Source organism: Asterias rubens, chromosome 1, assembly GCF_902459465.1.
Source record: "Asterias rubens chromosome 1, eAstRub1.3, whole genome shotgun sequence".
Classification (NCBI taxonomy): Eukaryota; Metazoa; Echinodermata; class Asteroidea; order Forcipulatida; family Asteriidae; genus Asterias; species Asterias rubens.
Window position 1 is genome coordinate 5,708,418 of NC_047062.1, and position 13,527 is coordinate 5,721,944.

Sequence of the window (13,527 nt, forward strand, 5' to 3'; positions counted from 1 at the left end):
CCGGAACGCATACTCTAAATGAAGCAAGCTTTCAGTTACTCATTTAACAAATTGTGATACTAGACGTTGAAAGATGCTGCACCATATTATCTTAACCAATGATAACATTCCAAACTTCAACATTTTCCTAGCTCCTTTTCAACAAGCCCACTCGAAAACATCCAAAGCTCACAAACTGACAATTCCGTGTTTACATTTTACAATATCAAAAAACAGTGCATAATATTCACCACAGAAGATCAACTTCAAAATGGCACCTCATTGTACTCTAAGATACAGATTGGATCCTGGATACAAAAAAATGCAAAGTTTTAAAAATGGTTTTCATCAAATTTAATATTACAATCTCTTGCAAACATTCACAATTGTGTTACTACGACAAACATTGATTTTGTAATGTATTATTTCAAATACAGTTCTTAGTTTTCTTTCTCTTTATACATGTACAAGTAAACTCTTCTTGTATTTGTGGGTTCTACTCTCAGTCTAATGATTGAATCTGCAAAGTTATGCGACTTGTAAGATTGTACCGTCCTCCAAATCCCTAATGCTGTCTTAATGAGGTAGTCTTGTTGACTTTTTCCCTAGGATTGTCAAAAAGTTAGATTCAGCTTAACTAGACTAGCAAAGATAAGTCCATTCAACCAAGACTATTGCGGTTAATGAGGGTTCTTAAAACAGCTAAATAATGGTGTTCCATTTAGAAAATGTGCTCCCAAATGGATGGTTTGATTGTGTCACCCAAATCACAGCTGCTATGACAAGAAATCTGTGGTTAACTCAAAGGCAGGTCTGCATGAATGCCTAGCATATAAAATCCATTTGTCATCTGACTCACAACATAATTATGCTTACCAGAATGAGTCTACTGGCCAAGACACCATGTCACACCTACAATTTATGACAGACAATTTTCAGCAACATTTCCTGCTCAAACAGCTCTATGACATTGGACCCAGGTCTCTAAAATGCATTAAAGCCATTGGACACTTTCAGTAAACAGTATTGTCCAAAGGCCTACACTTCGTGTATCACAGCTTATATATAAAATAAAATAACAAACCTGTGAAAATTTAGGCTCAATCGGTCATCAGAGTCGGGAGAAAATAACGGGAAACCCCACCCTTGTTTCCGCACATTTCGCCGTGTCATGACATGTGTTTAAAATAAATCCGTAATTCTCGGTATCGAGAATTGATAATTGTTTTAATGTTTTCTCAAAAAGTAAAGCATTTCATGGAATAATATTTCAAGAGAAGTCTTTCACCATTACCTTCTGTAAACCCTGTAAGTTATTTGTAAATCTGTGAACATTTATTTTTGTTCTGTCCCGAAAGTGTCCAATGGCTTTAAAGGGATTAAAGCAGGGGCTGTAGCTCTTAAAGGCAGTGAACACTATTGTTAATTACTTAAAATAATTATCAGCATAAAACCTCACTTGATAACGAGTAATGGGGATAGGTTGATGGTATAAAACATTGTGAGAAACGGATGCCTCTGAAGTGTCATAGTTTTCGAGAAAGAAGTAATTTTCCACAAATTTGATTTTGAGACCTCAAGTTTAGAATTTGAGGTCTCGAAATCAAGCATCCGAAAGCACACAACTTCGTGTGACAAGGGTGTTTGTGTCTTTCACAGTTATATCGCAACTCCACAACCAATTGAGCTCAAATTTTCACAGGTTTGTTATTTTATGCATATGTTGAGATACACCAAGTGAGAAGACTGGTCTTTAACAATTACCAATAGTGTCCACTGTCTATAATGATGCATCGTTCAAGAGGAACATAAATTTAAGAGGGGCAGAAATCCTGGCATGGGGTATGAAACCTTGTAACACTACCATGTGAAACAATTAGTTGTAGGTAAATCATTCAAAGCAGAAACTATTTATACAGCAGTGGTGGAGCACACTTAAAAGTTAGGGGCGGGAAATTTATATTTAATCACATCCATGTGCCATGAGCATTGCTAGTCTTTAATCATTTTGTTAAGTAAAACGATTAGATATCTTGGTAGAAAGTGGGAGGCTACCTTTCCAAAGCTGGGGTAGGAGGCAACAGCCGCCCTGGATCGGCCACCCATATGTTTTAACTCAAGAAGCCAGGTAATCTCAAACTTGTTGCTGTAGGATCGGAGAGTTCAGCAACCAAGTGTTTTCAGAGTCCGCACACTGGGGGATTGACATACCCAAAGATGTTGAGCTCTACCAAGATGGAGAGAGTGAGGAAGACGGCATAGAAACAAAATAGAATCACTCCAAGGCGCTTTGTTAACCTCCACTTGTGGAAATGTATTGTACTGACCTATTATAGAAGACAGAAATATTGAAAAGGATGAATGAAACTAACAGAGAAATCACAGTTGACAAACTTTAATATTTGTTCCCCTTTTCGTTCCACCCATCAACCCTGAACTCTATTTTTAAATATCTACATATATTGCCTATTAAAAATATTCAAATATTTTCTGTATGTCTGGGTTTTTTGTCCAGTCTCTTGTCCTAAATAAGGCTTCCCCAACACAAGCAACTGCTTATCTGGGTTTGTCTCTATTAACCCTAATTAGTTTTTTTTATTACTTCTTGATTAAATGTCAATTTGTATGCCTCAGTTATGCCTAAACAAATGTAGCTGAATTGAATTGAATTGTAATATATCGACTATTCAGAATACCCTGTACTGAACAACCAAGTAAAGCAGATTTGTTGTGATCAATTTTACCCAGCTCAAGATATTTCAATGACTTTTCTTGGCTTCCAGAATGCAACTTTGTGATTGGAAAGTTTGTTTTCTACCTTTTGTCTATCCATTTTCTATAAAATATATTTATTGCTATCAATGCACTACAAATACTTGTTGTTACTATTATGCCCCCATACTTACAGTGAGTGCAACCGTTGCGAAGAGAAAGACTACAGAGTACAGAAGACCACGGCTGTTAATTTTCACCTGTAGAAATGAAAATGAAATCAAATCATTCAAAATGAAATTAAATTAGATAAGATTTCGTTTATATTCCAAATTTTAAAAAATGTAGAAATTCAATTTCCACAAGTAAATGGGTAATTTTATATTAAAGTTAACTACATAGGCGTACAGCACAACACACAGTAAAAAGACAAGCATTTAATATGAACAATCACTTTAATAGGTACGTCCTCTACAATTGTTCACTCATACCATACAACCCTACCTAGCTTATTTTACAGATTTATATAATACAATACTTTTCATTGAAAAGAGGCTTATCTGAAATAATATCAAAATTGTCTGATAACCTTGGAACTAGCAAATGAACTTCATCAGGGTGTATCCATCAACAACAAAATACAAAAAATAGCAAACCTGTGAAACTTAAAAAATAAATATTCTGCCCTGCCCCCCCCCCACAAAAGTTCACCAAATGGGTTGAATTGGGCCTTCATTTCAAAATATTTCCAACTTCCCCTGTGTCACTGCCGACGGGTGCTAATGCCCCAAATTCAACACCACAATATTTGTTTTTATAATCCTGGTTACGGGCCTGCTGTTCATGTTACACCTATTCTGTTCCCTAAATATTGCAGCTTACATTGTGTTGTGCACATCCAATGAATTATTATAAAACTAAATACAGGACTAGACACTAAATCAATCTTTTTCTATAAACAAAAACAAACAATCAATATAACGTCAATAGCTCACTGTGAAGTGTGATCAATGTTGTTGAAAATCAATTATCTTAACAAGTTGATTAAATTCACAGGCCAGTCTTTTATACAGAATGCAATATTGTTGGAGCTTCAACGATATCACTAACCATTATGCACACTTAACAGACAGTGGCTTCTATGATTCACCCTTAAAGACACTGAACACTGTTGGTAATTGTCAAAGACTAGTCTTCTCACTTATCTCCACATATGCATAAAATAACAAACCTGCGAAAATTTGAGCTCAATTGCGAAGTTGCGAAATATTAATGAAAGAAAAAAAAACACCCTTGTCACACGAAGTTGTGTGCTTTCTGATGCTTGGTTTCGAGACCTCAAATTTTAAATCTGAGGTCGCAAAATCAAATTCTTGGAAAATTACTTCTTTCTTGAAAACTACGTCACTTCTGAGGGAGCTGGTTCTCACAATGTTATCATCCTCTCCCCACTACAGGAATCAAGAAAGGTTTTAATGATTATAGTTATTTAGTGTCCACTGCCTTTAAATACACTGTCATAGGAAACACAGTGAGCTAGTGTGAATGGTCTGTATTTTGAAACCCCTATGTTCCATCAACCCTATGTTCCAAAAAAACTGGTAATACACTCTATAGGGTAATGGTAAGGATTAGGGTTAGGAAAATACACTGGGGGCGTCACAACATAAGGATGTCGGAACATAGGGGTGTGACCGAGCTAATTTGCCTTTGAGGAATTACACAAGAAAATGGAAATTGTTTATGTATTTGGCATTTGCTCCTCCTTGAAGCCTCCAAATTAAAAACCACTGTGTCAGTTAAGTAGCCAGGAGTCGATTTCACAAAGAGTTAGGACTTGTCTTATCTCGAGTTAGGAAGAGTAACTCGTCCTAACTTAGGATTAATCTTAAGTGGGCGGCCATTTAGTTTTATAGCTGGAAGTATCAATTAAAATTGCAAGCTCAAGACCCATGTGCTCACTTTCGACAGACTGACTCACCGAAAAGGATATTGAATTTACAAAACTTACCACTGATCCATAATCGACAAATGTTGTCTTGATAAACCACGGAAGGGCAAGTCCAAGTAAGACATCAAAGACATTGCTGCCAATGCTGTTGGACACTGCCATATCTCCTAGACCTATAAATGAAAAACATGAATGAGAACAGTAACTAGCAGGCCGTAGGAAGCTCAAAGACATTGGTCGGGCCATTTTATGAGAAGCGGAGTTCAGAGTCAATGCAAACGCGAGGTGTGAAGCCATTATGGCGCGGGGTCTGGGGCCTGCTCAAGGAGAGGCTACATAACATTGAAACAAAAGATGGAAGTTGATTTCCTTGCTTGAACGATTTAAACATTATTTTCAAAAACGAGTTGCCTTGATATACAATACTAAAAATTGGGGGAGACTTCTAAGTTCTAAAAAGTAGACAGTCTCCTGATGATGACTAGAGCAGGCATAATCAAAACATTGAGACCAATAATTAGTTACTTCGCAGCAGTAAAGTGAGTTCCCCTGGATCAAGCAGCTATTAAGTGGTAGTCCTAGCCCATTTTCCTACATACCCCAAGGTAGTACTTATTCTTTCCAGAACTCTGAAATCCTACTGAACAGTAGTAGAGTAAAAGTTAACACATTAATCTAACAAAAACAACCTGCCAAAGCAAAGTAGAAATAGTTCCACGGTGTTCCCACAAACCAAAATATTTTACAGCATTTACAAAAACACTAGGTATAACAATTTCTTTATTACCTTGTCTTGCTACTATAAGACTAGCCATGGCATCGGGCACACTTGTTCCGGCAGCCAGAAACGCAATACCCATCACAGTGTCGGGAATGCGCAGTGTGAACCCAATTAGCGCCACCATCCACACCATGACATACGAGAACAATGCAATCCACACAATGGACATGAAGAACGTCACCATATACCAGTGTTCAAATCTAAACAAACAAAAAAAAATTCATGAAGAAGTACAAAGAAAAAAGTAAGCAAAAGTTGTTATCGACACAATGGACATGAAGAACGTCACCATAAACCAGTGTTCATAATCCAAAAAAAAAAAAAAAAAGAAAAAAAAAAAAAAAAAAAAAAAAAAGTATAAGCAAAAATGTTCATATAAAAAGTTTGAATAGGTTCGAGTGGTCTATCGCTGCAAGCTCCAGTTCTACGACTGATAATCACCAAAACCACCTGAAAAGTAAGCAGAAGCAGGTTTCAGTTCTAATGATTGATTATCACTAGAACCCCCCTCAACATCACATAAGCTACAATCCCAGGCAGATACTGCATTGATGTCCTTCAGGAATGATGATTAACTTTAATCACTTCTCTTCACCCAGGAGTAGGGCCTAATTGGGTAGACCACTGTGTGAGGACAGAGTTCTCAATTCAGACTAATGCGCTACTTACTCAGCAGCACAGGCTGCATACTCCCCAGAGGGAGCTCAGACGGTTTAAGGAAAAAATAAATAGTTTGTCCAATGAATGTGTTGTAATACTAATGCACTATGAGCGATTAGAGTCTACACCAACGCTATATCAATGGTCATTAATGCACTATGAGCGATTAGAGTCTACACCAACGCTATATCAATGGTCATTAATGCACTATGAGCGATTAGAGTCTACACCAACGCTATATCAATGGTCATTAATGCACTATGAGCGATTAGAGTCTATACACCAACGCTATATCAATGGTCATTAATGCACTATGAGAAATTAGATCTACACCAACGCTATATCAATGGTTATTAATGCACTATGAGCGATTAGAGTCTACACCAACGCTATATCAATGGTCATTAATGCACTATGAGCGATTAGAGTCTACACCAACGCTATATCAATGGCTATAAATGCACTATGAGCGATTAGAGTCTACACCAACGCTATATCAATGGTCATTAATGCACTATGAGCGATTAGAGTCTACACCAACGCTATATCAATGGTTAATAATGCACTATGAGCGATTATAGTCTACACCAACGCTATATCAATGGTCATTAATGCACTATGAGCGATTAGAGTCTACACCAACGCTATATCAATGGTCATTAATGCACTATGAGCGATTAGAGTCTACACCAACGCTATATCAATGGTCATTAATGCACTATGAGCGATTAGAGTCTACACCAACGCTATATCAATGGTCATTAATGCACTATGAGCAATTAGATCTACACCAACGCTATATCAATGGTTATTAATGCACTATGAGCGATTAGAGTCTACACCAACGCTATATCAATGGTCATTAATGCACTATGAGCGATTAGAGTCTACACCAACGCTATATCAATGGCTACTAATGTTTTAAAGATCATTCATTTATGTCATATGGTCACCATCATGAGTACCGTACCGGTAATATTTTGTATTTTTTTGACAAGGTGTGCGTACAAAATAATACAAAACAGGAGTTGTGGTTTAAAATGTAGTTAATATATTGGGGAAAACAATGACAATTTTTTATTTTAGAAGCCTTTTGTGGCAACTATTGTTCCTGTAAGATTTAAACAATACACATTTTGATGATAAACAGAAAACCTAGGATGAGTTTTTTCCAGAAATTTATTATCTTCAAAGACAGTTATACCTTTTCCTTCGGCAGTCAGGAATTGTGAAGAATAGTAATGTAGACAGAGGCAAGCAAACCAACCATCTTATCACAGGTAACACACCATCTGGAATAAAGCAACGGTGTTGATGTTAGAATATAATTTGAAACAATCATACCATTGTGTTTTCTGCCGTCGATTTCACCAAACATCTTCCTAACTTAGGCCAATCTTAGGACTTAGGACGGGTTCAGTTCCGTATCCAAGTACATAGGACGCATTGAACCCATCCTAAGTTAGGACGGGTTGCTCGTCCTAACTCGAGTTAGGATTAATCCTAGTGTTTCGTGAAATCGGCTGCTGCACTCTAAAGCAATGATCCCTGATGAGCAAATTATTCCGACCCTTACATCAAATTAACAAACATTACATAACATTAAGTTTTACCATTACAGTACAAAAATACTGCAAGCCACAATACTCAATTAAGATTGAGCATTTAGGAGTTGGTTCAGTGATTTCTTTCAAGCTTCTCTCAGTGGACCCTGGTTCGAATCCCGGGCAGGAGCCTTGCATGTGGATTGGGTTTTCAGAACCTATTTGTGGTTTTCTTCTCACATCTAAAACTGAACTTTTCTACAATAATCTTCAACACACAGGTATCTATACAGACCTATGGGTAACAGTGCTTTATTTACTTTGGAGGGTTTATTTAATTCCATTTATTTTTGTTGTGAAGCCAAGGCCTCTCAGAAAAGTGAACTTAAACACCTAGACAAGAACCCAAATAATAATAATAATAATAATACCATTTATATAGCGCCTTTTCCTAAGGTTACAAAGCGCTCAGAGAAAGACAGGAAAAAAACAAAAAAGAGAATGCAATCAATAGAGAGAAGACAAGACAGGAAGGTTGAGTTTAGGTTGTTGGTGTAAAACCACAGCCTTCTTTTGCTGATGACAACAATTTTATGTTTCTGGTAATCTTGCACCATCACATAATAACCCTAATCTCGCTTTAGAGACCTGACTCACACGCTAAGATTCTTTTGCCATGTAAGGGTATTGAAAATGAACCCTATTTAATATTTGCATCATACCGACAAAAATCCAGCTATTTTTCAGCTTAAATTGTTTTTTACACCCCCTCCTAATAAAAATTATTGTATCCACCACTCCAATTGGCAAGCCTTTAAATGCTTTTTGGGGTGTCACCAACAGTACTACACCAGTTAAGCTGTACCGAATTTACAATTAGTTTGCTGAATGAACTTACCAGGGACGGAACAAAGTCCATCTGGGGCATCCACTTCCATCACTTTGATTTCCTCGTCTGGATCTTCACACTGAATACTGTACAAAAAACACAATCATATAAATCGTTAAAAATATTGTTTTCTGTCCTTTGTAGGGACCTAAGGCAAAACATGCTCATTTCAGGAATTGAAAGTTGGTTCAATAACACACTTTGATTGATATAATAATTGCCTCAGAGATAAGAATTATTTTATTAAACAAATTGTATAACTGTACATCACTCCGTACTTTCTGGGTCTTGCAGTGAAAACACTCCACCCATGAACACAATATAGTGCACATCACTAATTACAGGATTCAAACTGGCCTCTTGACACCTGGCACAGTAGGTGGTGTACTGGTATAAACATAAACCATCTGATTCATTAGAATGCAAGGGTCATGGGTTTGAATCCTATCTGAGTAACATTTGAACTGTTTTTATAAGGACTCAAAAAGTACTGCGAATGTAGTTCTCATGACAGATATTAATCAAGAAATTAGTCAAATATTACCCTTAAAGTGCCATTCAGTCACCACTACATCTAATGGGACCTTTGAACAAGTACATTGCTCTTTTTTATTGTTGATTGTCAAAAACAACAAAACCCACAAAATCTCTTGGAGAGTAACTGAACACTGTTTTTAAGAGTTCAACAACAATTTGTTTTCATTCATCCCTTGCGTTTTCTGGCTGCATTCTGCTCCTCTTTTTTCACTTCTGAGTTCTTCTATACACTATCATACTTGTATGTGTGTGATGTGTTGACACTGGATCCCTTTGGTAATTGTCAAAGACCACTATTCTCACTTGGTGTATCCTAACATAATGCATAAAATGACAAATCTGTGAAAAATGACTCAATTGCTCATTGAAGTTGCATACAAAAATCAAAAGAACAAAACACAATTGTTGCACAAATTTGTGTGCTTTCAAGTGCCTAAAAATAGGCTCCAGGCCTGGAGCCTTTGAGTGAGAAATTATCTCTTTCTCAAAAACTATGTTACTTCTAAGTCAGTTTAGCAACAACTAATTCTATTTGTGAAAACCAAACAAGAACAACAACAACATACCTTTCTGATTTGTCCGATAAATGTGGTTGACCCAGGGCTCCATTGGAGTTAGCGGGAGTACCTTTTTTGAATGCGGCAAATTCAGCCTCTTTCTGCTGCTCCTGCAAGTGCTTTTGCTGTTTTGAAAAGAAAGACAAATAATCAATTGTTATTAATAATTGTTGAGAAGGTTGGAAAGAAATTATGATGTGAGAGAAATAAAGTATAACAGCATTTTAGCAAATTTGACAAATTTTCTGAAATATCTCTTGCAGCTTCATTGTGTCCATACTGCAACCTACAGCAGAATCAAAACATATGCTTTTTTTCAAATCATAGTTTAAATGATCGGGTTTGTTACAGAAAATTACAGCGGTCCTTGATTCGAATGCCCTTAAGATAACAGTGCCTCCTACATAAAGGCTTAGGAGTAAACAACTCAAACTATAAGTTGGTTGTAACTGTCAGAGTTCAAATTAAGCATCTAGTAAAATCATGTTACAAATCTTGCACCATATAATCAATTTTGTTTTGTCAGTTGCACCTTTCCCCCAAAAGATTTATGTTCACTCCTGGTCAATAGCACTTTACATGAATTCTAAAAATAGAAGCCCATTACTCAGATCTCAGACATTCCCAGACGTGTCAAATTTTATTATTGTCATACACATAAATGCCAGAGTTTTATGTTTACTTGTGTGTACTGACAGTGACTGCACCTCTGGTGACTAGCACACAGATGTGGTGATCACGTGAATGACTCTCTCTTAAAGTAAAAGAGTGTAAAAACCACTCATTTTGTCCGACATGTATACCACTCTTGCACAGAGCCTAATGGTGGACAAAGAGTGAAAGACGTATACTTTTGGTTCAATTTAGAGTGAGTTTGTTCCAATTTCACTCAGAAAGAGTGATATAGAGTGACTTTCACTCTTTTAAAAGAGCAAAAATGCCACCATTCAGACAAGAGAGTGAAATTTTTACCCTTTTACATGGAGTAGAAAGTTTGATACCCTAGTTTTTTAAAGCAAAAGTGACCATATTATAGTGCAGAGGAGTGCTAATCCTGACCCTGCACAAAACAAAACTAACCAATGCTGCACCAGCGTATACTCACACTGCACTTTTGTGTGTTATGCCACACTAGAGCAATTTAGCAAGGGTTCCTAATTGCTAAATTGTAGCATGGTTGTAAAATTTTACAAAATGTACCTTGTGTGAAAGGACAACAAAAATGTACTGTTCCAGGTATGTTGTAAACAATCTTTACAATTGTTATGTTGTACAACCATGCTAAAATTAAGCAACGGACCCCAGTTAAATTGCTGTCGTGTGAAAAGGGCTTTAGACAGTTTGGCAGATATTTTTATACATTTTATGATAGACTCCTTACAATGCATTGTAGACAACCAATTGACAACTCAAGTACGTAAAACAACGACGCATAATAAGATAATATCTTAAGGACACTGACCTCTGTTATGACGAGCCAGCATGCTGTCCTCATACGGGTCCGAGCGGGAAACTGCTTGGTCAACATCAATCTAAGCCCAGCATCAGGGAACGTTAATCTATAGGCGGGAAGACAAAACCAAAACAAAATTAGCCATCTTTTAATTGCATTATACAACAGAAAAACAACGGCCTTTATCAAATTCAACCTTTGTAAAAATCTCATCGTCTGGCTTCTAAATGTCAACTTGCAAATTAGTTTACTAAGATAAATTAGATATGGAATGCCATACTCAATGTATTTATCAGTTTGTCGTCTCTAGAGAGCTTTTAGTGAAATGGCTCATTGCAAAGTCTCTGAGGTAGACAAAAGATAAATAGATAAAAGGTTTAGAAATTATTGCACCTCACTTTTATGTCTTTAGCTCAAATATGCAGTAAAAACAAATTGCTTTTTACACTTTCTCCATTTATTGAGCTTGAAATATCCCCGTCTGTTTTCAGTCCCTGTGGCCAGCCAAAAACAACATTTAAAGAAGACCATATTCATGCTAAAAGTAATAACAATACCAGGCATGTTTAAAGCGCATCTGAAAAAGTGACTTAGGCTTTTTTACATCAAGCAGAGATAAAAACCAGGTAAGGAAATCAAAGGAAAATAACCACGTATCTAGCAAAATGCTAGCAAAACATTTTAAGAGAAAACAGGTTTTTTTAAAAGGCATAGTGTTAACAAATTAAATGCAAGAGTAAAATAGATATAAACATTTATAAGGCGTGAAACTGCAGTAAAATTAAAAACATGTTAGCTGGATACGAATTCTAAAATGTCAAGGATATTTCACTGGGGGTGGGGGAAATTGAAAGTCTGGGATTCACTTGTCTGGAATTTACTTCAATTCACAAATGAGAACAATTAATAATGAGAAGATTTTCCAAATATTTCTAAGAGCTAAATACTTTGACAGAGAATTTATATGAGGTTCCATCGGCATTTAAGAATGATTTTAGGGATTTCCTGAATTGAAAAAGAGGAAGTTAGAGACAGTTCTAAACCCACCACAAAAAAACAAACAAACAATGCACTGATTTATTAACAGTGTCTCATTCTCAACTGGGGTTTCTTAGTTTAATTTCAATACCTCTTTAGTTTATTAACAATGGCTCATTCTTTACTGGGCTTTTTTAGTGTAATATACCTCTTTGGTTTTTTAACAGTGGCTCACTCTTAACTGGGCATTCTTAGTGTAGTTACCATACCTCTTTGGTGACCCGTCTTCTGCTGATTGAGATGTCTGTGTATCACCATTGGCAGTATCTTCCTTGTCCGTTTTCAGCGGAGTAACTGAACAGAAAAAAACAACAGTAACAATTGGAAATTACCTTTCAAAGAGTGTTTATCAATAACATTTAAAGTATATAATGTGCCCTTTGAATACTTTTGATCAAAGGTGCATAACTCTTGTTAAAAACGCACAGAATGGAAGAAAAGGATAAAGAAACAAGACTGGTCACCAGGCCAGTGCCAAAACCAAAGATGGGAACGTGCGTCAGTCCCACAAACAGCAAACTAAAAATAACTTATAACAAAATACATAATATTTACCAGGGGCCAATTTCACCTAGAGCTAAACATGATCTTTTAAAACTGCAAATCAATCGTAGCTGCTAAGTTAGTGTGGTGTCACAATACAAATCACTATGGTAATACTGACAATTTGTCTTGTGATAAATATTGTTGCTTTGAGAAATCAGCCCCTGGCCTATATGTAATTGTAATCAGTTATTTTTAGTTCTTAAGGCCTATCCCTGCTGGCATCGGTAATGTTTTGATCTTTTCAGGAGACAGACGCTTCTATAACTCTAACCTATGTTTGACCCTGTTCCATTAAGCACCGTTAAATGTCATGGACCCAGCAAAATCATACAAAACTTGAAAACTCAAAACGCAGGGTATTTATTTTTGGCACTGAGCCAGCACTATGTACTTACAATGTAAAAAATGGCAATTCAAAATGTGGCTGTTCATGCAAACTGAGAACTGTAATTTTTGTGAAATTGTCCTTGTGGTATCTAGAGGCTATACTCTTTTATGACTTGACACTTGGTGGAAATGTTGATACCATTGATAATGATGACATCCAAAATGTGTTAAACACAGATTTTAGACTTGCCTTTCTGAAAACAGTGACGTCTATTAACAATTTATAAATAAATGTGCTATAAATAGTGGTGAAGGAGTCAAAGAAATAATTTGCATTTCCTTGTTAAAACCAACAAACATCTAGTTGGAATTTTGCAACGCTTTATTTCAGATATTCTCAGAAAAAAAGAGATTCCTAACTATTAGGGGGGGCCTAAAGTTACTTTAGTTGTTACATTTTTCCATTTCTATTTATTTGTTTTTGTTTGGGGTTTGGTGGTTTTGTTTGTGGATGGGAGACTTTCCAAGAAAAATAAACAAAAAACTGAATGAG

The 13,527-nt window shown here is 36.3% G+C and overlaps 1 protein-coding gene across 1 annotated transcript in view; it reads right to left on the minus strand.

Moving 5' to 3' along the window:
* Positions 1–1,561: 1,561 nt before the first annotated feature.
* Positions 1,562–13,527, minus strand: part of LOC117300465 (sodium/potassium/calcium exchanger 4-like) — a 48,054-nt gene continuing 36,088 nt past the window's right edge. The window contains exons 10-18 of the mRNA XM_033784217.1: positions 12,311–12,395; positions 11,073–11,169; positions 9,620–9,735; positions 8,526–8,602; positions 7,288–7,375; positions 5,430–5,623; positions 4,703–4,815; positions 2,886–2,951; positions 1,562–2,306 (exon numbers count right to left, since the gene is read on the minus strand). Coding sequence (XP_033640108.1) covers positions 2,160–2,306; positions 2,886–2,951; positions 4,703–4,815; positions 5,430–5,623; positions 7,288–7,375; positions 8,526–8,602; positions 9,620–9,735; positions 11,073–11,169; positions 12,311–12,395 — 983 coding nt within the window. The 3' untranslated portion in view covers positions 1,562–2,159. The remainder of the gene's footprint in view (positions 2,307–2,885; positions 2,952–4,702; positions 4,816–5,429; positions 5,624–7,287; positions 7,376–8,525; positions 8,603–9,619; positions 9,736–11,072; positions 11,170–12,310; positions 12,396–13,527) is intronic.